At 46.6% G+C, this 24,023-nt stretch overlaps 2 protein-coding genes across 5 annotated transcripts in view; one reads left to right on the plus strand and one right to left on the minus strand.

Annotated features, from left to right (window-relative positions):
* Positions 1 to 24,023, minus strand: part of Syn3 (synapsin III) — a 426,170-nt gene that overhangs the window by 215,490 nt on the left and 186,657 nt on the right. The gene's annotated exons all lie outside the window — the stretch shown is intronic.
* Timp3 (TIMP metallopeptidase inhibitor 3) overlaps positions 12,704 to 24,023 on the plus strand; it is a 49,069-nt gene continuing 37,749 nt past the window's right edge. The window contains 1 exon segment of the mRNA XM_076919825.1: positions 12,704 to 13,141. Coding sequence (XP_076775940.1) covers positions 13,021 to 13,141 — 121 coding nt within the window. The 5' untranslated portion in view covers positions 12,704 to 13,020.

The raw sequence follows: 24,023 nt of genomic DNA on the forward strand, positions 1-24,023 counted from the left end.
CTCCAGGTGATACATGAGCAACTGCCACATCTTGGTTGCTGAATGTCCCTCACAGGCCACAGGCCCAGTCTTCGAGGTAGGGTTATTGGAAGGTGTTGTATGTTAGCATTCCTTCTAGGCTCCACCCCACAGTAACAGCCAGATGTGCCTGACTCACTATAAAAGGGGCTGTTTGCCCCCTCCTCTCTCTCTCCCTCATCCTCTTTTTCTCAACCCCTTTCTCCCCCCCACTTTTCTCCACTTGTTCCTGATCATCCTCTACTCCTCTATTCCTGTCTCTCTCTCTCTCTCTCTCGCTCTCTCTCTCTCTCTCTCTTTCTCTCTCTCTCTCTCTCCCACTACTCCCTTCCCAATTCTCCTTCCTATGCCCTAAATGACTCAATTCTATACTAAACCCACACTATGCTAGTATCTTAGGGGGAGGAGATGCCTCAGCATGGGCCCGCAGAGACACCCCCTCCCACCTCATCATATGGTGCCTCTACCAACATAATCCTGGTTCTTCTTTCTTTCTATAAAACGCAACACCGCGGCTTTTTAGAAGGTGAAGCCTTGTGAGAGGTGCTTAGCTCATTGATGGGTACCTTAAAGAGAATGATATGATCTCTGTCTCTGTTTCTTTCCCCCTGATTCCTGGTTTATGATATGAGCAGTTTCATCTGCTCTATGTCCTCACTGTTGGGAGCTACCCAATCTTGGCCTGGAAACTTCAGGAGTATAAGCCAAATAAACCCCTTTTCTTTATAAATTAGCTGCCTTGGGTATTTTGTTATAGTAATGGAAAGCTGATTGTTGTGATAAGGACCTGAGACCCAGTTGTACCTGATGTGCAAGTTACTTCTATGATGTTATCTGTAAGTGTTCTTTATCTATAACTATTTTACTCTTTCATACCATGGATGATGATACAGGCTGGCTGAATACCCATACTTAATTCTTCAGTGCAATAACGTGGCAGAACCTGTGACAGAGGGCGCTGGGACAAATTGCTTCTCTCAAACAAGCTGTGAAAACTGTGTTTCCCTCCAGGCACTCTTCCCCACCCCAAGTAGGACACAGGAGAGTGGCATCCTGAGCTGAGCCTCCAAGTCTTCTGCCTTGAACTCTGTTTTCTTTTGCTCACCTGCCAATTTACACATTAAGCAGCTATCAGTTCCCTGCTGTGGGATGCCATATCTAGTTTATACCTCCCTGAGAGGCAATTTCCCCAGTCACAAAGCAGCCCTACAGAGAGCAGGGGAGCACTTGTGATAGGAGCTTCAGTCCTTCCGTGCCAATGAGGTAATATGGCAACCCATCAGACAACCCCCACGCTGGATAGAACAGCATTCAATCCAGCAGAAATATCAAAACACCTCTGAGGAGTGCATTGTTGGCTTTTCTGGTTTCCTCTTCCCATCTCTGCTGGCTCTGGTATTTTCCACCTAAGTGTTAGCAGAGAATTGTTGGCTACCAGCTGTCCCCATCCCCACCCTTGGAAGTCTTGCCACAGAGAGATTTGAAATGGGAGGGATCACACCTGGACCTCAAACAGTCACTGTTTTGTTACTGGCTATGAGCCTGGTGGCTACAGTGACATTGCCTATTTGGAATCTTGGCTCCACATCCCAGCCATGTGTCCTTGCCCAAGCTGAAAGACCTTGGACAAGGTACTGAGCTTCCTGTACTGTGTTTCTCTAGTCTTAAAACGGTGGTGATAACATCAACCTCACCCTAGAGCTCTGATTATCCTGAGTAGGAGAGAGAGTAAGTGATACTTAGCACAGCAAGTGGTAGTGGTAAGAAAATAATGCCTTGAATTTGGAATCCTCCTGCCTCAGCCTCAGGAGTAGCTGGTAATATAGACATGAACCACTAGGCCTGGGTTCATCTGACTATTTTTAAATCAAATATTGCGTGGGTTCTTACTATAGGGTATGATATACAGGTAGTGTTGGAAAAAAACCAAAGTGTGAGCATGTCTATTACCCTTAGACGTCAGCATTTTATCATTAGACTTCCAGAAAATGCGTGGCCCTTGGTGACCTTCCTTTTCTGGATAGTACACATGGGTACCTGTCCATGGAAAGGAGAGAGACATTGATACAAATCATGACCACTTGCACTTCCTCCCCCATTTCCCCAAGCCAAATGCCAGCACCTTTACTCTGCCAAGGGACAGGCATCATAGGCTTGCCAGGCCCCCCACGAGTTGGCTTCAGTTCCAGGCCTCTGAGCCGCCTTCAAGTCGCTGTAAAAATGCAAAGTATTCCAGCCATTTTAATTACTGGGAGTTGCATAAGCCAGAAAACCAGTTTATTCACAGGAACAACAGACCAAAAAAAAAAAAAAATGTTTTCACCTCCAGGCTCTCCCCTCCTTCTCCCTGCCACCAGCCTCCAATCACCAGCCTCAAAACCACCTCAGGTATGTGCAGTTCTTCTACGGTGTGTTGATATGACATCAAATTCTTTTTTTTTTTTTAAAGTAAATACTTGAAGCAGAAGCAGTTCCAGGCACCTTCAAGCAGTTTGGAAAGTTACTGGTCATGGTTCTCTGGACAGGCTAAGGACTTCATTGGGCTGCATATCACACTTGAAGAGAATGTGGTTATAAAGCAAAGACCAGTGACCAAGGACGGGTCTCTTTGGACCCCAAGTCGGGTGTGGGGGGCTTAGAATGTGCTGTGTGTCATGCAGTGGGATAAGTGCTCAGAACTGAAAAACTCAGTTAGCTCAAGCCAATTGCCACACTTGATAAAGATGGTCAGGGACCAGAATGATTGGTTGAATATGAAATGTCCTCCACAGGCTTGCATTGAAATGTCCTCCACAGGCTTGCATACTTGGACATTTGGTCCAAAGCAGGGAGGAGGGTGTGGAACCTCTGAGACATGGGGCCTACCTGGCAAAAGTGAATCACTGCAGGGGACCCAGCAAGTGACACCTGACTATGGTTTTGCTCCTTGATCACTGCTTCCCAATCCTCCAAGATATAACAAGCCACATCACACACTCCATCACTGTAGAGAAGGCTCCCCCAGACAACAAACCTTCTCTGCCAGGATGGACCCATATGCCATCAAATCCACGGCTAAAACAATTCTTTCCTCACTTAAACTGCTTCTGTCACATACATGGTGAGGAGAAAAGTAATTAGTACACCCAAAGAGTGACAATCCAAGCATAGTGTGATAAATTTCAAGTTGGATTATCCTGAATGGATGGCACTCAGCTCAGCAGGGAGACAGTGATGACAACCCTGACTGCATAATAATGTTGACAGTGGCTGCTCAGTGATGCTAAGTTGGTGCCAAGCATTCTACCACATCCCTTCAATGTCTCAGCTCATTTATTTGTGACAACTCTAAGGTAGGGATTAATGCTGTCCCATATTACAGGCAAGAACACAGAGGCATGAGGAGGTAAAGCTATTTATCCAGGGTGTTGCAGTTAGGAAATAACAATAATGAACCTGTAAATACTTAACAAGAGGCTCTCCTCGACAAGAAGCCCTGATTTGTAGGGTTGGCCAATTTCTATGCTGTAAATATCCCAACTAAGTTGCACTGTGATGTCACTTACTACAGAATCAGAAAGATACACAACAGTAGAGAATTATGTAATGTCACTACCATGCAGAGAAAGAAGACTCAATGGGAATAACCTGTAGAATATTGAGTTTGAGACAGTGAAAACACACATACATTTGACTCATGATTTTATTCCTTTTTTAACTTTAAGATGGTGGGAAAATGATGCTTGCTCAGTAGAAACTGACCTCCAGATCGTTCACTTTTCATCATTTTCTGAGCTACTGATGCTCAGTTAAATCCTCTCCTGATAGGCTGGGCAGTGATAGTGAGCACAAACCCCAGCAGGTCCCCATTGTAACCGTGAGTCAGTGACACTCTACAGCATGTCTGTGGCTCAGCTCCAATGTTTAGCTGGTCAAGTGTATTACACGCATTTGCGATTATGATATTTTAAACCAATGGTGAGTTTATTTGGATATATCCTCATTGCAAGTCGAGGAGTATCTGTGATTACGAAATGATGAAGTATGGTGTTAATTTCCCTTGCTTTAAATAAAGTTAACTTAATTGTTGCTTTTTGTAATTACAGTTTTAATCATGGCCATGTTTAACAAGTGACTCAGAGAACTCTGGAAAATGTAGCAATGGATTCTACTGAGGCAATGTCCGCCGGCTCAGGCACACCCCAGGGACCCTAGAACCCACTCTTCAGCACTCCAGTAAACCAGGTAAAAGGAGGAAAAATAGTCATAGCAATGGAAAAGTCTGAAAGAAGACCTAGAAGATGGATATGAAGGAAAGAAAAAACAATATTTAGTGTTTGCAGGTTTTTTCTTTAAGCCTCAGTTTCCTTGATTATAAAGTGGGAGCATAGGGATGGGGAAGATGGCTCAGTGCTTGCTGCAGAAGTTTCAGTACCTGAAGTCGCAGCTCTAGCAGTAATCTAAGAAAGCGGGTGTGGCAATGCCTGTAACCTTCTTGCTGGGGAAGCAGAGAAATGCAGATCTCTGCAGCTCACTGGCTGGTCAGCCTACTTTAATCTGTGAGCTCCAGGTTCAAGGAGAGACACTGTCTCCAAAACTAAGTTGAAGAGAGATAGAGGAAGATGGTTTTCTTGTTAACCTTGGATCTCCGCACCATGTGCAACACACACATTTTCTCTGTCTCATGTAAAATGTCTATTATTTAGGGTTGGAAGACTGAGGAAGACATCAAAGCACAAATAAGTCTTTTGTAGAAGTTTATAACTAATGTTATCTCGCCTACACATTCTTTGTGAATGGCCTCTTGGTCAAATTCTTTGTCATCAAGGATGTCTTCAGAGACACTGCTCTTAAACAGAAGGCCCACTGGTCAAGTTCAAATATATATATCTCAGAGAGAGAGAGAGAGAGAGAGAGAGAGAGAGAGAGAGAGAGAGAATGTAAACTTTATCACCATCCCTCACACAGGAGAATGCAGGAAGAGACAGCTACTGCCACAGATTGATTACAGAAATCATGTAAAAGAGTGACAGGGATCACTGGCCTTCTGGCCCCCAGGAGATAGAAAATATATATCTCACAAGCAAGAACAGGTTGTTCTAGAAGCTTCAGTTTTAGATGTTTTGTTCCATCAAAAGTACCTGAAAACCAATGAATTGCACTATTTCTGGGACCAAAAGAAGTCTATGGAAAGATGAAGGCATGACTAATTTTAAACAAAGAATTGAGAAGACCAAAGAGACCACAGTAGGTGCTGTGAGCTCAGCCCTCATTGCCATCCAGTGAGATGGGCTTTTGGCAGTGGACACAGCATCCATCAGAAAGAAAATTCAAAGGCTGCTGAGATGACTTACAGAGTAAATGCACTTGACAGTAAGCCTGACAACCTGAGTTTGACACCCAGAACCCATGTGTTGGAAAGAGAAACCCAACTCCCACTGGTCCTCTGATCACCATACGTGTGCATTACACACAGGCATGCAGGCATACACATATAATCAATTTTAAAAATAGATAGTTAGAAAAAGAAACTTTCAAGGTGTTTGCCTAGAAGTTCCTCTTGGGATGACCTCAACCCATGTTCTAATTTCACACCCACCAACCCAAAGTGTTCTGGTGCGGATGTATCGGATCTTCGACTATCAGAATAATAAGGCATCCCATGAACACGGGTTGCCAGCCTACTTTCCAATCATTTGTCTCATAGGACCAAGGACAGTGGTACTGTGGCTGTCTGGCATGCTGGCTTTTTTGAGTTGGCTATACCCATGAGACTGCTCACATCTGGGAATCTCTCTGAGAATCCAAGTTCAACGAGATAGGTCCTAGAACCTCTCATGGTGGATTGGTGATGAAGATATTGACACACACTGGACCTTTCCCCTCCATTCATTGCTTAGTCTCTTTTTTCAGTATTTGCTAAGTGTTTATTGTGTGCTGGTGTTGCACTGGGCATTTGAGAAGCACCCAGGTTTGCTTGGGTGTAGAAAAGATTCAGACATTTCAACCACTAGGGGCAGCAGAGGGTAAGAGGTGCCCATATGGACAGCGGAAAGGGAAATTAGAGTCAGAGAACATTCAAAAAAGCTGGTGGTCCTAGTTGATTCCTGCCAGATGAGAGTGGAGGAGAGAGAGCAGTGGGCATAATATAGTGCAAGATGGCACTGAGGTAACAGAAGTATAGGGAGAGGCTAAGGGCAGGTCTACTGCTGGGTAACTGTGCGGTGGCAGTCACGTGACATTCTATATGAACGGTGTCACCTCCAGTTGCAGCCTGGGGTGCTGCAGGAAGAGGCAGATCAGAGAGGACCTTGTTTGTCTTTGGAGTTTAAGATTTTGTTCAGAGAGCCACAGAATATGAACTAATCTGTGAGAAGATGGTGGGCAGCTGCAAGACAAGAGAAGAGCCTGACAAAAAAGGATTATGGGTAGCAGGGCCAGTTTGGGGGCTGTTGACACCATCTGGGAAGATTCTCCAGGTTGGATCCAGGGTGGGGACAGCGAGAGTGGGAAAGACAGATGGTTAATGGAGATGTCCAGTTTAAGGCTCTCTAGGCCATGGTGTCAGGTGACGTCATCGGAGGGAATGAGTAATGCTGGAAGGGACAAGAGGAAGAAGACAGTGACTTCAGGGCAAGTGAAGTCTGCTTATGTCATGGGATTTGCAAGTAGACTGTCACAGGGAAGGTCAGGAGGCCAGAAGGGACGCTGTTGCCTTGTGAATCTCATTCCAGTGCACACAGCACATTAGCCAGTCAAGGCCAGGAGAGAAGCTGGGATCAAGCAAGGTGAGAGTAGAGACCAAAGGCTGAAAGCAGGATCCAAGCCCAAAAAACTGAAGAGCTGGAAGTCTGCCACTGAGGCCGAAGGTACCTGTCAGGAGGTAGAGAGTGACAGGCCAGAGGCAGAGGAATGTCCACAGCCAGGTATCAAGAAGGATGTGACTTGCAGTGTCAGATGCCCTTTGGACAGTGTACCACGGGACAAGCTAGCTCCAGTTGTGTCAGGCTCCACCAAGGCGAGCTCACAGTACGTTTGCAGAAACATGATCTCTAGACCAGTGTCACAGGCAGTAGCCTGACCACAGGTCCATCCTATTCTTTCCCTGAGCCCCAGCAGGGCTGGTTGGCCAAAACAATCCTCTGTGGGGCTGAGTCTGATACTGTCAGAAGAGCCATGGGGTGGGGTGGGCTTGCGGGGGGGGGGGGGGGGGGGGGCGCTAAGTCTTCATTGATAAAGGCAAACTGCAGTAATCCCAGAGGCATAAGGAACACATTAAACTAGGCTTGCAGGGGAAGTTTCAGTCCCTCCACTTCATATTATCCTTTGCAGGAATAATTGACTGCCTGAACATACAGCCATTAAAAGAAAACCAAGAATTGGAATATTTAACTCGACTTCCCATTTCCCACCACCCCAGAAAATACAGGACACAAAATGTCTCTACCACACACATGTGTTTTCTGGCTTAAAATTCCTGGGAATAGCTGTCTATGGAAAGAAATACGAAAACCCCAGCATTCACGAGAACATAGCCTGAGACCTTACGGAGGGGTCTTCGCTTCCCTGGCAGGGTTGGGGCTGGGGGAGCTGAGGCAAGAGCCGCCCTACAATTTTACTGCCATGAAATTGGTTCCAGATGAAAGCCAGGAAAGGTGTTTACTCCCTGCTGGTACCAGGCACAGAGTGAACCTTAAGCTCCCACCTTCTTAGGCTCCTAAATGCCCTGTGTTGGGCAGCGACTCTGCTGAGGGTCTGGCTAGGGTGCCTGGTGATGGGCGGACCAGGCTGTCTGTTGCTTGGAAAAGGCTATTTTGAATATAATGACTTTCACATGTACTGTGGGTTTGGGGAAAAGCACTGTGGTTAGGGTCTAGAGCGGGAAGGGGAGGGAAGCTGAGGTACTTCCTTATGTGGCAGTCGTCCTGACCTAGGCTTGTCAGCACCTTCTCCGGGTTGAACTTTCAGAGCCCCACTTGGAAGAGTGAGACTCTGCCATCTTCTGCTGTGTTCCCAGACCTCCATGTGGCCCCCAAATCAGTGATTCACAAGTGTGTCGCTTCCCAAGTGAGCCTCTCTCCCTTAGACTGACACGCAGCCAGCCCAGGGGTGGAGGAACTCAGGCAGCTGCGTACCCAGACGGGATGTTGAATGAGAGCTTTGCGGGCCGTCAGACTGGAAGGGTTCGCTTCACCCACCCAAGGCACCCGTACCCCGTTGACTAGTGTGGATCTGTCCCTCTCCAGGCTTCTCTGTGAGACCAACAGGCTGAAGGTTCAGAGAACGGGTGTTTTCTGGCTTACGGCGCCCTCTAGCATTAGCCAGAGGAATAAGCTCGATGAGTCCCTCTGAAGAACAGCTGCCTTTGAAGCCCAACATTGAGCACAGACCAGTGTGGACCTCTGGGTCCCTGCAGCCATTAATGAACTGAACCTTGTTGCCAGTGCTCTATTCTCAAGGGGCATACACTTCAGGAAGGGAAACAGGCAGATGGACAACTATATCAGAGTCAGCTACATGTAAACAGGAACACAACCAGGTGCTGTGGGGAATCCGCTAGAAGCAGATGGAAAAAGGTCATACTAAGGAGGCAACATCTAAGCTGGGACTGGAACGGTGTGCAAGAGTCCACTAAGTTTTGCACACAAAAGACACAGCTCTGGACCCTTTAATACTTCCAGTCCAAAAGAAAACAGAAAGATAACGGTTTGGTACCTCCAAGAAGCTCCACCAGAAACAAGACCCCATCAGAACCTCCACTGGCATCTTTTGGCTTTAGCCTTGTGTCTAGGAAGACAGAGTAGGGTAGGAGTGTAGGAAATTCTGAGAGTGGGGTGGGTGCTCGCACAGTGAGATTGATCTTCCTCCACGGCCATTTACCCCACCTTTGAGAATTTCCTATGGAATAGTAGACTTACTACTACCACCACCACTACTGCTACTACAACCAACCAAGGGGCATCTTTCTGGGAATCATAAAGTTTAACCTTTTATCCAATAAACATGGCGACTGATGCATGAAGAGACTTGTCCACTGGGTTGGGGGTGTGACTATCCCGCAGCCATGTCTGTCACAGGTCTCAGGTCTGGATATGTTTCTTTTCCATCCTAGCCTGGTTTTCCTCTCCAGAAGAGAGAGGTATTCACACATGTATTTGTAAAATGTGCTTGGCATGTTTTCAAAAGGTATCATCTAATAAGGTAGGAAGGGAAAAACAGGAGGTAACCTCTGAGTTACACCCCACTATACAATGCTAGTCAGCTCGGCGGATCTATCAGTGTAGCCAACAACTCTGAGGCAGTGAAGCTATGGGACTTGGAAATACATTTATTACATGCCCTGGCCTGGAAGACTTAGCCCTGCGAGTGTGATGCAAATAGAAGCTAAGGACTCAGGGTTCACAGCATGAACTTGGCTCTGCCTCTAGCTGAGTGTGGGACACTGGGTAAATTCTTTCTTCTGAACCTTATTTTTCTCATGTTGAAAACTAAGATCAACAGTCTCGGAGCAACTTTGTATCTTCTTTCGTTGCCTAAGAAATACCTCCTACAGGTCTGTCCTCTGAAATTTGATACATAGGAAGTGGAAATGCTCTTACCTTCCCTAGAAAAGTTCAAACAGAGGGCCTAGGTGAGCCAGGTAGGTTTGAGGATAAGCCAGGTGTCGGTTGAAGCCTCTTCAGCTCACCCCAGTTTCATAAATTTGTCATTGTTCTCAGCTATCCGAGGAGAGCAGCAAAGCTAGCTGGTTTCCCCATTCTTACCCAAGCTCCAGGTCCATTCAATCTTGCTCACTGAATGGACTAGCAGAAGCAATCCTTACACATTATTAGTCCAGTGGACAACCTAATGTCCAGATTGATGGCTTTAAGGCCTACCTGCTGGAAGGACTTACATGAGGACTCAAGGAGCACTGTCTTTTTGTTCCTAGGGTCATAACTAAGCTGACTTTGCAGAAGTGAGAAGAGAAGAGCATCTTGGCCTGGGCAGAAGAGAAGACTCCTGACCAGAATGCTCTATGTATTCCCTGAAGCCCTCAAAGTCTGGGTGAACCAATGTAGAAAAATCAAGGGGGAAATAAACCCAAATTAACACCTTTCAGGAAAGAAAAGAATCAGAAGACACCAACACTTTGATAGCTGCTAGAACAAGACACACTTCAGATGTCCTCTCTGAGGAATCTGCACTGTGACACGTAGCAGAAAGTAGCTGCCTGGCACTTGTCTTGCATTCCAGAAAGGCTCTCTCTTGGAGGAAAAACAAATGACACTTTGGACAAAATGGTCTTGCAGTACGAAAGCAGCGAAGAGAGGCCTCTAGCCCGTAAGATGTTTAACCTGAGGGGATTTGTCTGCAAACTCTTCTAAAGTCTTCCACATGACTGGCATGGTGCAAGGTTCAGCGAATCTCTCAAATTCCACCAAGTATGTCCTCATTCAACCTCCTTCCTCAGAGTGGCCCCCTAGTGCCCATGGCTCGGGCCTCAGATGACTGCAGGCTACTATCTACACTCAAGTTTCTTGGGACTTTCCTAGGGCTAAAAAAGCGGTACCGGCAAATAGCTGAGGCTCGGCCTCAGCGGCCCAGGAAAGGAAACAGTGTAACCATATTCCAGGAGATGGGGCTAGAACAGTAGTGAGGAGTCACAACGCCCTGGAACAGAATTAAGGAGGGGGAGGGGCTTCCGAGCTGAGTGGGGATAAGACAGAAAGATGTAGGAGCTAGCTCAATCTCTCTCTCTCTCTCTCTCTCTCTCTCTCTCTCTCTCTCTCTCTCTCTCTCTCTCTCTCTCTCTCTCTCTCTCTCGTATGTGAGTACACCATAGCTGTCTTTAGACACACTAGAAGAGGGCATTGGATCCCATTCCAGATGGTTATGGGCCACCACATGGTTGTTGGGAATTGAACTCAGGACCTCTGGAAGAGCAGTCAGTGTTCTTAACTGTTGAGCCATCTCTCCAGACGTAGGCTTTCTTCTGTATAGCTGGAATACTTGGGTGGGGAATTCTTGGAGGCATTTGGGAGGCTGAGGCAGGGAGATTGAGAGTTCAAGGTCAGCCTGGACTACATGAGACCCCGTCTCAAAATAACAGTGGCACCAACACAAACCAAAAGACACAAAACAACCTGAACAGTGCAGTCAGAAATAATGTTACCAAGTTCCTCTCTGCTTCTGCCATTAAATAGTCTCGTCTCTTGGGGATAATCCAAGGGGTTCCCTTGGGTTTTCCTTATTTGTTATACGTTTTCAGCATTCTGCAGCTAAAACACAGGTGTCCTTCGAAACCAGCTAAGGCATAAAGTGGAAGAGAGGGGAGAGATTACTATAAAAGAGTACTGTGGGTCAGAGGGGACTACTGCCGAGTCCCGGGACATATGTCTCTTTTAGTAGGAACAGCCAGGGAGAGACTAGTAGGAGCACCCCCTTTCTGGGCCAGCTTCTTTAGCTGGAAGGTACACAGGACACCTGTTCTCATTTTCCCCAACTGGAAGGAATATGTAAACACAATGAGATGGAGTATGGAATCTTGCTTTTAAAACCAATAGCATAGGGCAGGTGTGGTGCTGTACATCTATAGAAGAGAAGTCTGACGCAGGAGGGTCTTTGGTTCAAGGTCAACCTGGGCTACATAGTAAGACTGTGACTCAAAAAGAACAACAGTGTGAACACGCACGCACGCACACGCACACACACACATACACGCACACATGCACGTACCAATTAAGACGTTACTTAAAATGGGTTGCTAATAACATTACTAGTATTCTTCTGTTACAGTTAGTCATCTATGATCTGGGATAGTTTTCTCCAGGATCTGGTTTTATGCCACTTGTGGGTTGCTTTACCTCAGAAGTTCCTTGCTGAAGGAGAGATTACTGTCTGCCACTAGTGAGACCAGCTGTCGCACACCCCTTCCCCCATACTCTGTCCTTCAAAGAAGACCCAGGCCTTTGCATTTGATGTTCCTGCAAGATGTCACGTCTTTTACTGTCCCGCAGAAAACAAGGCCCTCTTAGTCATTCTAACCTAGGTCTCCAACTCTTCTAGTTTCCTCATCGTACTAGCTCAAATCGCCCTGGTTGCAAGGCTTGCCTGGCGTCCAGAACAGTGTCTGTTGAATAATTCCACAGATCCATTTACCCCCAGTGACAATTACCATAGCGATCCCACAAAGGCAGAGGTGTTCCTGTTGGGAGTGGGGGGTGGGGTGGGGGAAGCGGATGCCATCTGCCCAGGGGTTTCCTTTTACTCCCTGCTCTCTCTAGGAAAGATAATAAGGCGAAATTTTCTTTGAGGCTTCCTTCTTTACTTTTTCCAGGAGGCGTGCTCAAGGAGTTCAGGGCGCGGGCCACCTGGGGCCCTTGGAAGGGATTGTGCTAGCAGGCTGGGTGGCTGGGACTCGATCCTTGTTTGGGTTGAAGGCTCATAGAGGGCCGGTGGGCGTAGGGTGACGGGGCCGTGGGACGCCGCTGCAGCGCACACTGGCCCGGGACGCGCCCAGCCCACCCACTCGCGTGCCCACAACTGCATTATTCCCTATAAGGATCTGAACGGTCCGGGCCAGCTCCGCCCTGTCGCCCCGCGCCCCCCGGCCCCGCCCCCTTTTTGGAGGGCCGATGAGGTAATGCGGCGCTGCCATTGGTCGGAGGGGGCGGACCCCGAGCTCCCGAGGGGCTGGGTCCCCTCGTGCCCCTATATCACTCTGCAGCCCTGGACTCTTGCTCACAGTGGGCAGCGGGCAGCCGCCAGCGCCAAGAAGCTTCTTCTCCCGCTTCTCCGCTTCCCGATCCTTCTCCCGGAGGCCACTCGCTGGCTCCGCGGACTCGTGCTTCAGCCACTCTTGGCCACTTGGTCGCGTCCCGCCGGGCTACTTGGAAGGCACTTCCCGGAGCTCAAAGTTGCCCACCGTGCACACTGCACGGTCAAACCCAGCGAGTGAGCTCGGATTGTAGCATCCGCGCTAGCTCTCAGCAACTTTGAAGAAAAGAGCGGCAGTCCCCGCAGCGGACCACAGCAGCTACCATGACTCCCTGGCTTGGGCTTGTCGTGCTCCTGAGCTGCTGGAGCCTTGGGCGCTGGGGCGCAGAAGCGTGCACATGCTCGCCTAGCCATCCCCAGGATGCCTTCTGCAACTCCGACATCGGTAAGCGCTCCGGGAGGCCCCAGGCAGGCTGCACGCTGTAGCAGGGGACTCAGTTTCCCTGGGCGGGGACTCTGTGTGGGGAGATGGCTTGCAGAGGGAACCCAACCAGTGGCCTAGTGGTCTCTGGCGGGCGGGCGTGAACGAGGTCCCTGCTTGACATCTAGAAAATTTCCCCATTGCCTAGAAGGGAAAAGAGCTGGAGGAGGAGGGTGAGAGAAGATTCTCAAAAGTTGAAACGCTAACTGAAGTTCTGGGACCTCGAGTACGCTTTACAAGTTGCCAGCTTGTGCGGGTGGAGTTGCGAGAGAAAACTCCTAGCGTTCAGAGATTGCTTATCTCCCGCGCCCTTGAACTTCATTCTTTTCCTTGAGATCCAACCCAGCCTAGCTGCAGGCTCTCCCAGCAAGTGCTAATGGAGCTTCTTGCCTGCCAAGTTTGGGTGGCTGGAAAGGGGGGAGGGGGAGATAAAAAAAAAAAAACCAAAACAGGAGAAAACTGTGGGGTTGCCCTCCTCCCTGGGAGAACTGCATCTGAGTGTTGATGGCTGGCCTGAGGTGATTGTGGGGAATCACTTATCATATAGCTGTGAAAACTCACAGGAAGGTTTTTTTTTTCCCTCCCCTGAATGTATGTGAGGAGGGAGAGAGTGAGTAACGGAGAAAGCAGATTTGTCACCAACAGAGCTAAGATGCCAAAGGTCTCATTGCTTGTGGTGATGGTCCCAAAGAGACTGCTGATCAGAGAGACTTGATAAGAAGCAGACCCAACTGTCCAGGGCGCCTGAAGAGTGTTGGGGACATTAGTACTTGGAGGGTCCCAGGGGAGTGGAAGCTGAAAACTCACTTTTTTCTGCAGCTCTTGAAGCTCTCAAGTCCAATGTCCCTGCTGTGTGTTTGCTGGGCAGGGGTGGGACACGAGGCTGTCCTTGGCCAGTGTGGAGTCAGTGAAGAATGGAGTGTGTGTGTTTTAAGTAGGGTCATAAAGGAGAAGGAAATTTTCCACTGCCTCTTGAGTGAGGGATTTTACTCCGCAAGTGTGTTGTGGTGAGGAGTGGGGAGGGGTGGTGACCTGGCAGGAGGGAAAACTGAGGTTGGAGAGGCAGTGCTGGTGGGTCAGGCCAGCCGAGGGGGAAATTTGGGAGGTGGTTGGTGGTGCTCAGGTCAGTCCACTTGGCAGCCCAGGGTGTTTGTGTGACCTGCAGCCACTCTTCTTGGAGGTTTCCTGGGACCACAGACACCCACCCTTCTCTGTCCCTGGGGTAGAACCCCCAGCTTTATGGATTGCATGGAAGCATTCCTTTTCTGGATTGTTGGAGGGCTGGGAACATTTTCTCCCTTCTCCCCTGAGGGCCCCCACCCAGATTCCTCATGGCCTTTCCTCTCAGCAGCGGGGGTGACTTTTTCAATTGGTTAGTGCTGTCTGGTTTTGCTCAGCCTTGAGCATGGTCCTGGCCTGTGAGCTAGCAGGTGGAATCTGGGTGTACAACTATGGCCCAAGTTCTTTCAGGCTTCACAATGGGTTGGGTGTGTTCAGTTTGGTTTTGGTGAGTAGGGGAGAGAGGGTTCTCTCTCCTCTCTATCCCAGGTGCCTTTTCCTGAGAGGTTTCTACCTTGACAAAGTGAGGCAGTAGACCCTGAGCCCAGTGGGCTCTCCTGGAATCAGCTGATTCCCTCCATAAGGGTCCTACTGTAGGTCGAGACCACAACGTTTCTTGTAATTTCTATGTGTTTATTCAAGAAACATTTTTTTTCCTCCCTCTTAATATGCTTCCTAGAAAAAAAGTTAAATTACCAAGAAATATGCCAAGCCCAGAACATAGTAATAGCAAAAACGAGAGGGAGGAGAAATAAAGAAGAAAGAGTCGTTCTGGCAGGGATCCAGACGCACTCACCCTCAGTTTGGTGCACTGCACAAGAGGTGAGATAATGCTTTAAGCATGGGAGGTGTGGGTGTGGGCCTGCTGGCTTGTTGACCTGCTGCCTGACAGCAGCAGACACCCTGTTGCCACCAGTAGATGGCTCTCAACTGTCCTCTGGAAACTGGAGCCTCTAAGTATGCTCAAGCCAGCCTGCCTCCTTCCTCTTCTAGAACCTTCAAATATTCTCATTCTGGCCAGATGCCATGTTGCCAGGGAAAGGCACAGCATGCCTAGCTTGGCCTGTGGTAAGCCCCCATCACCACACCAAAATGGCCTCCCCTCTCCCTGTCTCTTTATCCACGGGTGTCTCTTTTCTCTTTCTTCTCCCAAGCCCAGGGGATTGGCACAACCTTCTGGATGAGGAGGAGTTAAAAGGTGTTTCTATGGCAACTGAAGGCCCTGCACCCTATCAAAGTGTTTAGAAGAATAAACTACACAAACGCTTATCAGATACAGTGTGGGGCAAAGAAAGGGACTTGGCAGCAGTCACCTCACCTGGGGCTTTCTTCCCCAGTCACTGCCCCTGAAACTCCTTCAAAACCTTGACTAAAGAAGCGGGGGTGGGGGGTGGGGGGGAGGAGAGTGCTGGGAATGAAGGAGGCAGCCTTGCCAGATTTTGTTCTGGCAGCCTTAGTTCAGTAAAGGATGGGAAATGTTCAGAGCAATTCTGAAAACTGGAGTGGGGTAGTGTGTGAGTGTGTGTGTATGTGTATGTGTATTTGTGTGTATGTGTATATGTATATATGTGTGTGTGTGTATATGTATATATGTGTGTATGTGTATGTGTATATATGTGTGTGTGTGTGTGTGTGTGTGTGTGTGTGCAGAGATGGGAGTAGTAGAGAAAATTCTGTTTCAGAAGGCCAAACTCCTCTCTCTATCTGCGTTCACAAGGAGTAATTAGGCAGTGGCATTGGTGGGAGTGGAGGGTTGTCAGCCCTGGGCCTTGGGAGGAGCAGATGCCAGCCTTGGAGAACAGCCCTGATATCATTGAGTTGTTGTGACAGGGACCATTGCCAGAGGCATGTTCCTTCAGCATCAGATCTGAAGTGGTTTTAGCAAAGACGCCATTTGTAGAGAAACATGATCTATGCCCTCTCACCCCCGAGTGCAAACAGACTCAAAGAAAATGAAATTATGGGATTTTGGAGAATTGGCAACCACCTGGTGGTATGTGTGTGTGTGTGCGCGTGTGTATGTGAATGTGTGTGTGTGTGTGTGTATGTACACGTGTAAGTGTGCATGTCCATGTGTACCGATACTAATAGTATCTCGAGAATGCTGGTCAGAGGAGGATTGCTGTTAGGCAAGAGGAAAGAAGGAAAGGAAGCATTCAGACTTGTCCTGGTGTGCAAGCATGTCAGAGATGCTATCTTAACTCCCCAGCCACCTTACGTGGTATCGCATCCATGTCTCAGATGAAAAATACTGAGACTGAATAAGGTCATGCAAGGCCACCCAGCAGTGGCCTTTTCACTGACCTCTGACATCTTTAACTGACCTTTGACATCCTAAGGCAGGCACTTGCACCTAGAATCCCAATGAAAGGGACGGATGGCATTTTCACCTAGATTCAGAAAGCTTCCCTCCAAACTTCGAAGGCAGCTGAAACGGCCAGGGGTTTTAATTAAGTATCCTGTTTACCACAGAAGAATTGATTAGAGTTTTATAACGGAACAAAAAAAAGACAAGGAAATCCCCTATGTTCTTTGGCTGCTAAAACCAGAAAAGACTCTCAAAATTATTAGGCCAAGGTGAAAGGGTGACTAACTGTGTGTCACTAAGACCAGTGAACAGCAAGGCTGGTAGGATCCAACCTTCCAGGATGATTGTAGGAGACAGATTCCCAGGGGAACCATCTGCCCAGTGCTTAGTCAGAGGTGGATGAGGCATAAGCAGGGAGGAAGTCTGCAGACTGCCATCCTGGTGGGTGTAGAAAGTGCCCCTCTGACTGATCCGTCCCTTTCCTAGTCCCCTGACAGACAAGACTAGAACATGGCTGGGAAGTGGCTGTGGTTTTGCTGGCACAGCAGGAGCCTTTGAGCTCAGCTGCTGAATGGCACATTCCAACAGGTTCATTAATGAAAAACAAAAACAATGCCATTCTAGTCCCCTTTTGCTTTTAACACTCTAGCCTGTGTGGACACCAAGGCCCCTTCTTCCTGCTTTTGTCACATTCAGTTCTTGGGTGGTCTCTAAGAGGCAGTGTGGGTTGGTGGAAGGGCCTTGGAAAGGGCACAGCTGGGCTCAGATCCTTCCACTGCCACAAGCCTGGCATCTTGTTGGCGTTGTGTTTAGGCATTTAGTGGGTCCCTTCAGCCTTTATTCTCCTCATTATGAAAGGACAGAAGTAATTTGTAGCTTTTCCGACCTTTTTTATTCATGCCTTTAAGCTTAATGTTTTACAGTGATATGTGTTATTTTATGTGTGTATATATCATCCATCCATCCATTTCTAGCCACCTATATACCTATCATCTTTTATCTATCATCGGTCTCTATCTACCAATCTACCTACCTATCTATCCACCCATCTGTCTACCTACCTATCTCTTCATCTTCTCACCTCTATAAAATCAAGGAAAGAGCAAGTCCTTTTGGATCACTGCCTCAACCAATGCTACTTCCTTCTACTCTCCATAGGCATCCTTAACATCATCATCTGAGGAACATTTCCACAAGTTTTCCTTCATTAAACACGTGTAGAGTTAGAAGACTAAATACCAGAATGCCCTTGGTATTATTTCCATTCGGTCATGTATATCAGGGAGTCTCACCACAACAGGGAGTCTCACCAGCTATTATACGTATAGGTTATTGTAATCTTTCTCTCTCTAATATTCCATACAATTATCATTTTTTAAAGCCCAAAATACTGAGTTTGAAGACAGAATGATGCCGGGCGGTGGTGGCGCATGCCTTTAATCCCAGCACTTGGGAGGCAGAGGCAGGTGGATTTCTGAGTTCGAGGCCAGCCTGGTCTACAGAGTGAGTTCCAGGACAGCCAGGGCTACACAGAGAAACCCTGCCTCGAAAAACCAAAAAAAAAAAAAAAAAAAAAAAAAGATAGAATGATTACTCTATGCTAGGTATCATTCCAAATAGTTAATTAATATGCATTAGTTTATTCAAGTCTCTTAACAGTCCTACGAGGCAGTGCACTATATCATCTTCACTGAAAAAAAAAAGCTGAAGCTCAGAAAATTTAAGTAAGCTGCTCAGTGCTATAGCTGGTAAGTAACATAGCCTAGTATTTAAACCCATGCAGCCCATCTCTGAGCTGTATCCAGCTAGTCTACATAACACTTACACTGCTATATGTGATACTATTACAACAATATAATATCCCTGTAGATCTACTACCATTTTTTTACACACCCCTTATTTATGGATAGCTATTCTTCTGACAACTTTCACCCTTCTAAGGGTGCTGGGACAGACAGTCACTATATTATCTTCTGCTTCTATTCATGGAGAAACCTCTATGGCAAGCATACATTTGGAAATGTTGGTGGGAAGGAAGAACATGGTATATTTTCATCTTTGCTGCAGTTCACCTCCAGAGCTGCATGTTGACTTTGTCCTTTTTAGATGTGCAGCTGGAGGGATGGGGCTGGAGATGGGGGATGAAGGCAATATCACAGTGTTGTGCTACAGGATACATTCAGGCTTCTCTCAAATGGAAGACAATTTTAGACATTTTCTTGGTATTGCCACCACTTCTGCTTTTGGACAGCCTTTTTATCTTTTTGAAAGGGAACAAAATTAAGGCCACTTAGGCCAGGTTAATGGGATCATTTTTATAACAAGAGAAGGTCTTAAGTGTCAGGACAGCCACAGCCCTGGGACTTGTGGCTGGGCTACTTTAGTTAGAGATGGCTGTAGGCTTTTGCTTTTATAATATGGGGTGTGCTTTTCATTACCTGAAAGTTGTTTGGATGTTGGTTTTTGCATGAACTCAGGTTCAAAAGTGTATGTATGAAAGACAGGCATAGAGTTTTGCCTCCCTGGTTGGGCTTCGCGGATGACAGCAAGAAGACTGATTGATGCCTTTGTTCCTTCCTGCACTGGTTGATGCATCTGGATAGTGCCTGGATGGAGAAATAAGATGGCTAAAAGGATGGCGGTAGCTAGAGGAGACACAGAGGGCCCGGCAGAGAAAGACTCTGGAGTCTTGACATTATGAAACCTATTTTAAGAAATGATTCCACCGTCCCGACTAAAATTCCTCAATGGGTTAGCTGGATAAAGGACAATGAAATGGCTTTTGTAAGGGCCAGTAATGGACCCCGCCCACTTCTTCATTGGGCTTTCCTGCTTTCCTGATGATCCTGTTTTCTGCCTGGCTCTTGACCCACCATGCTAGGCCCTCCCATCATACATTCTCATGAACTTGTCATTTTCCAGGACTCACTTGGTCCCACTTTCTACCATCTCCAAACCTGCAGGACACCATTTCCACTAAAAGTCAACTCCTCTGAAATTGCATGAGGCATGCCCAGAGGGCATCATTCCAAAGCTAGAACCACATTCCTGCTGTGCAGCACTGAGGGGAGGAGGCACTTGTTTTGTTCTCTGTTTATGTGCTAATTCTAGCCCCTTCATTCCATCAGGGAAACACACAACAGACTCTTCCTAATCAGACCTATCAATGAGGTTGCAATTCCTAACACACAGCACTGGGCTGAGCTCTTACCTCTGTACCAATTATTTGTAAAGTGGGGGCTTTCCTTCCCAGCTGCTACCCACTCAGTAGCCTCTGGTTGAAGAAGGAAAACTGCCTAACATCATACCAGAAACAGCCCAGCTTGAAGCTATAGCCCCCCAAATCTGTGTTCAGGATCATTCTTGCCTGTGGATTTAGGGTCTCTTTTCGCATAGACTAAGAGCTCTCTAGAGCTGGGAAGGTTCTCCTTCTTTTGCAACTTTGGCACATTGGTCTCTGACTCACACTGTTGGAACACTCAGGGCAGTTCCCTTGACAGTCTCTCTGGCCCCTGCTGTCCTCAATTTCATTATAGTGTTAGTTATTTGAAGCTCGTAATGGAACCAAGCCACAGTACAAATCTCTGATTTCTAACCCAGAACTCTTAACTTCTGCCCCTTATTGATTCCATCCTTCTTGATATTGAAAAATGTCTTAAAATCCACCTTTCATTCAGTGGGTACTGTTTCACGGCTTCATGTGTTGAGTAATTATTTTCATTCCTTTAAACAAACAGTTTAAAACAGAAACTTGCCACAACGCTAGCAGGTTCAAGTTGAACATATTGGCTGATCTGCTAATCAATTGCAGCCCAAAGTAGGATGCTTGGGGCGCTCCTGAGCCTGGGATTTGGGGTTGGCCCTACTGAAGTGTTAAAAGAGCATACAGACATCTAAGTAAGGTCATTGACCTTGTCACCTCACTGACATGCCTGAGGTGTCCAGGGCTGGTGGAGAAGCGAGAGGTTCCTGGGTCCCATTGGGTTGGATTCCCTTTGAGGATGTGGCCTGGGTCTAGCAGCTTGTTTGTATGAAACACCATCAGTATAACAGACCGAGCTTGGTTTAGCTAACTAGCATATGTCAGGAGGCCACAAGATGTCTCCAAACTGTGGTAGGGCTAAGGAGTCTTTTTGCTCATTTGCTTAATAAAGTGTGTGGAGATGCAGAGGGGCCTGGAGAGCCTTCTGTAGGACTAAGGCAGCCTGGGAGTGTCCTGGAAAGGAAACTCGGATGACAAGGCAGTTCTTCCTATCTCTGCCCAGCTTGGGTCTAGAGAGCCAATGCTTCCTGTGTGTTGACGTGCCGAGATCACTGGTCTCCAGTTTTAAGATCTGCCTCAAGTTTATCATCTGACTCTGGAATTACCTTGGTGATATGATCCTCCCAGGAATTGATCTGTCACCTGGAGAAGTGAAGGACTGACTGTGTGTGTCTATTCTTTTGTGCACTGATGTTACTTCTTATGATGAATCAGTATGCTGGATCAGGTTTCCTTGGCGAGGGCTATCTAGTGGAGTTCAGGATGGAACCCCTAGTGCCACCAATAACACTCTTTGAAGGGACCTTCATTAGAAATACTGTCTGTCGAGATCAGACCAGGATCTCTATGACTGCGAATGTGGTGAGGATTCCACCCAAACACATCTAATGAGCAGAGCTCAGGGATCTACGTGACCACCAGACTTCCTGTGGGATCACATCTGGTTTACCAGTAGACAGCAGCCTTGCAGCCTTAGCTTAAGGCTAGAATTCAGAATCAAGGTCATGTGAGGGTCTATCACTGACTGTTGGACAACTGGTTTGGTAAGAACCCTTCTAAGAGGCAGAAGAAACTCTTTCCACTGGAAGACCAGCTTAGATATAGACCTTTAATTAAAAGTGGCATTATTTCATACAAGCCTGTTTACTCCAAGAGAAAAAGTCTGGAAGTTGCAGGCCAAATGTCATCATTGAGCAAGCCCACTCTACTTTCCTCTCCAATAAGGACAAATAGACACCCCAAAGGACTGAGATTTGTGAGAAACCCAACACCCAAGGGGCTGCCTGGGATACAGATCTGGATAGATAGACATGATAGGGAGGTGTCTATGCCTCTGGTGGGCTGGTGGCTGTGGGCTCCAGGTCCCTTTTGACCCACTGTCTTCCAGTTTGGGTTTCTTTGTAATCAATTAGTTCTGGTCACAAATCTGATGCTGACAGGGACTAGGCAGAAAAGGAGGGTTATTGTAATATCAAACACATGAGACTATTACTCCTATCAACTAAACATATAAGGATCTCCAGTCTCTTGTTTCCCATGTTTGTCCCCAAATATTTATGTGATGGTTTTGAGTAGCTCCTCCCTGCCTTGGTATTAGGGAGGCAATAGAAAATGGTGGCAATTGTGATAAACTGGAAAACCCTTGGGAAGGGGACAATATGGCCTCTGTTTATGTTCTTATAATAAGCTAGAAACCCCAATGTGCTAGTATGAAACTTTAGTTTTAAGTGTTAATACAATGTAAAATAATGCACGTGCACACACACACACACACACACACACACACACACACAAATACATACATGCACTGATTCAGCTGTGTAGGTTATAGATTTTTTTGTGACCTGTTATCTGGTGATCTCTTGAGTAACCTTTGAGTTCTCAGATCTCAGAGTGAATATGGCCAGTGGCTTTTTGGAAGCAAAATGATTTCCTCAAAACTTACATTCTTGGTACCATGTCCTTCCCAGTTTCTGAACACACACACATGCACACACACATATAACACACACACACACACATACACACATATACAAATACATGCATACACAGACACACAGACACAGATACACACATATGCAAATACACACATACATCTACACACACATACATACACACACAAATACACACATACAAACACACATACATGTGCACACACATACACACAGACATACAGACACACTCATACACATACACACACAGACACACAGACACACAGACACACTCATACACATACACATGCACATGCACACGCATGTACACACACACACATATACACAGGATGGATGAAAACTAAAGTGACCACTGGAGCTCAGGTGCTGAGGTGGTACAAAGCATCAAGGGATGTTTTGGCAGATTAACAGGTTTTATGTATCTAGGCTCCTTTAAGCCACAGGAGATTTCTAGAGACTCCTAAAACTTAATGCCTCAGCTGACTCCCTACTTTGTTTTAAAATTTAACCCTAAATAGTTCACATTCCTTTGAGTCTCACTCTGAGGAGTTTCATAGCAATTGTTCCCAAGCAAGAAGAAATCCTCATCCAGCACCATCCTGAGGAAGGAGCACAGGGACCTTGCATTCCATTTAAATCTTCTCATAGTAGACACATTATAAAATGGAACAAGCAAGAGAAATCCCATTTAATGCTATACCTACCTAAAGTATTCAAAGTATGGTCATTTTGCCATAGAATCAATTTAAAATTACTTCTGAGATTGTGCAGTTCTACAGTGAAGGTTTTAAAATGCACTGTGTGTTTTCATGTTCAATGCATGTCGGTTATAAGTGGCTACATCTCAGTTATTCTACCAGACACCCATTGCTAAGGCCATGTCAATCGGAGAGTACAAGCCAAAATACTGTTTGAATATAAGGCATCTTTTCTCCCTACTCTCTGTATTTGGCAACTTGCCTGTAGGGGTGTGGGGAAGATGAGGGTGCATTTGGCTAACCACAGCTCTGAAGCTACTGGCTCTTACTGGCCTTAAGAGACTTTGCTCTTACTGGCCTTAAGAGACTTTAGGCTGTGAAAGTCCTATGTGACTTTGTAGAAGCTATCTGACTCAGTTTTCTCTTTGACTAATGGGAAACTAGGTCAACAGAGGTGGAGCAATTTGGCTTTAGAGATATATCTGGAATAAGAATAATATTTGACAATATTAATATATCAATTCATTTTTAGATGCCAACACCTACTCATGCTTTATCACTTTTAACTCCAATAACTTTATATATTTTCACATATAAATTCTATTATTAGAAGTAAACTTACATGTTTGGAACAATATTGTTGTCATCATTGTCCCACTTTATAGGTGGGAATACTGAGGCTGGAAGGGGCTTGATAGGTATTTTTGTTAGTTCTGAAAATGGCAAGAGAACTACCAGTTCCACAATTTGAGCCAAATTTAAAGCATGCTTTGATTAAATACTGGCTAGGAAGATGGACTCCAGCCAGGTCTATCCCTGGGTTCCCAGGGAATGGCTACAAGTCATGTTTCACAGAGGTTTAAAAAGAAAAAAACCCATAATTCACCATATTTCCCATCAGGTCCAATCAGGATCAAGCATACAACCTGATGTATATCCTGCCTACCTATCTCGCCTACATGCAATCAAGAATATCCGGTCTAGTTGGTTCAAACTTGTTTATGGGAGTGAAAACATGTGGCTTGTTATTTTCAAGAACTACAACTCCCAGAATTCCAGGAAGCTA

Source organism: Arvicanthis niloticus, chromosome 22, assembly GCF_011762505.2.
Source record: "Arvicanthis niloticus isolate mArvNil1 chromosome 22, mArvNil1.pat.X, whole genome shotgun sequence".
In the NCBI taxonomy this organism is placed as follows: domain Eukaryota; kingdom Metazoa; phylum Chordata; class Mammalia; order Rodentia; family Muridae; genus Arvicanthis; species Arvicanthis niloticus.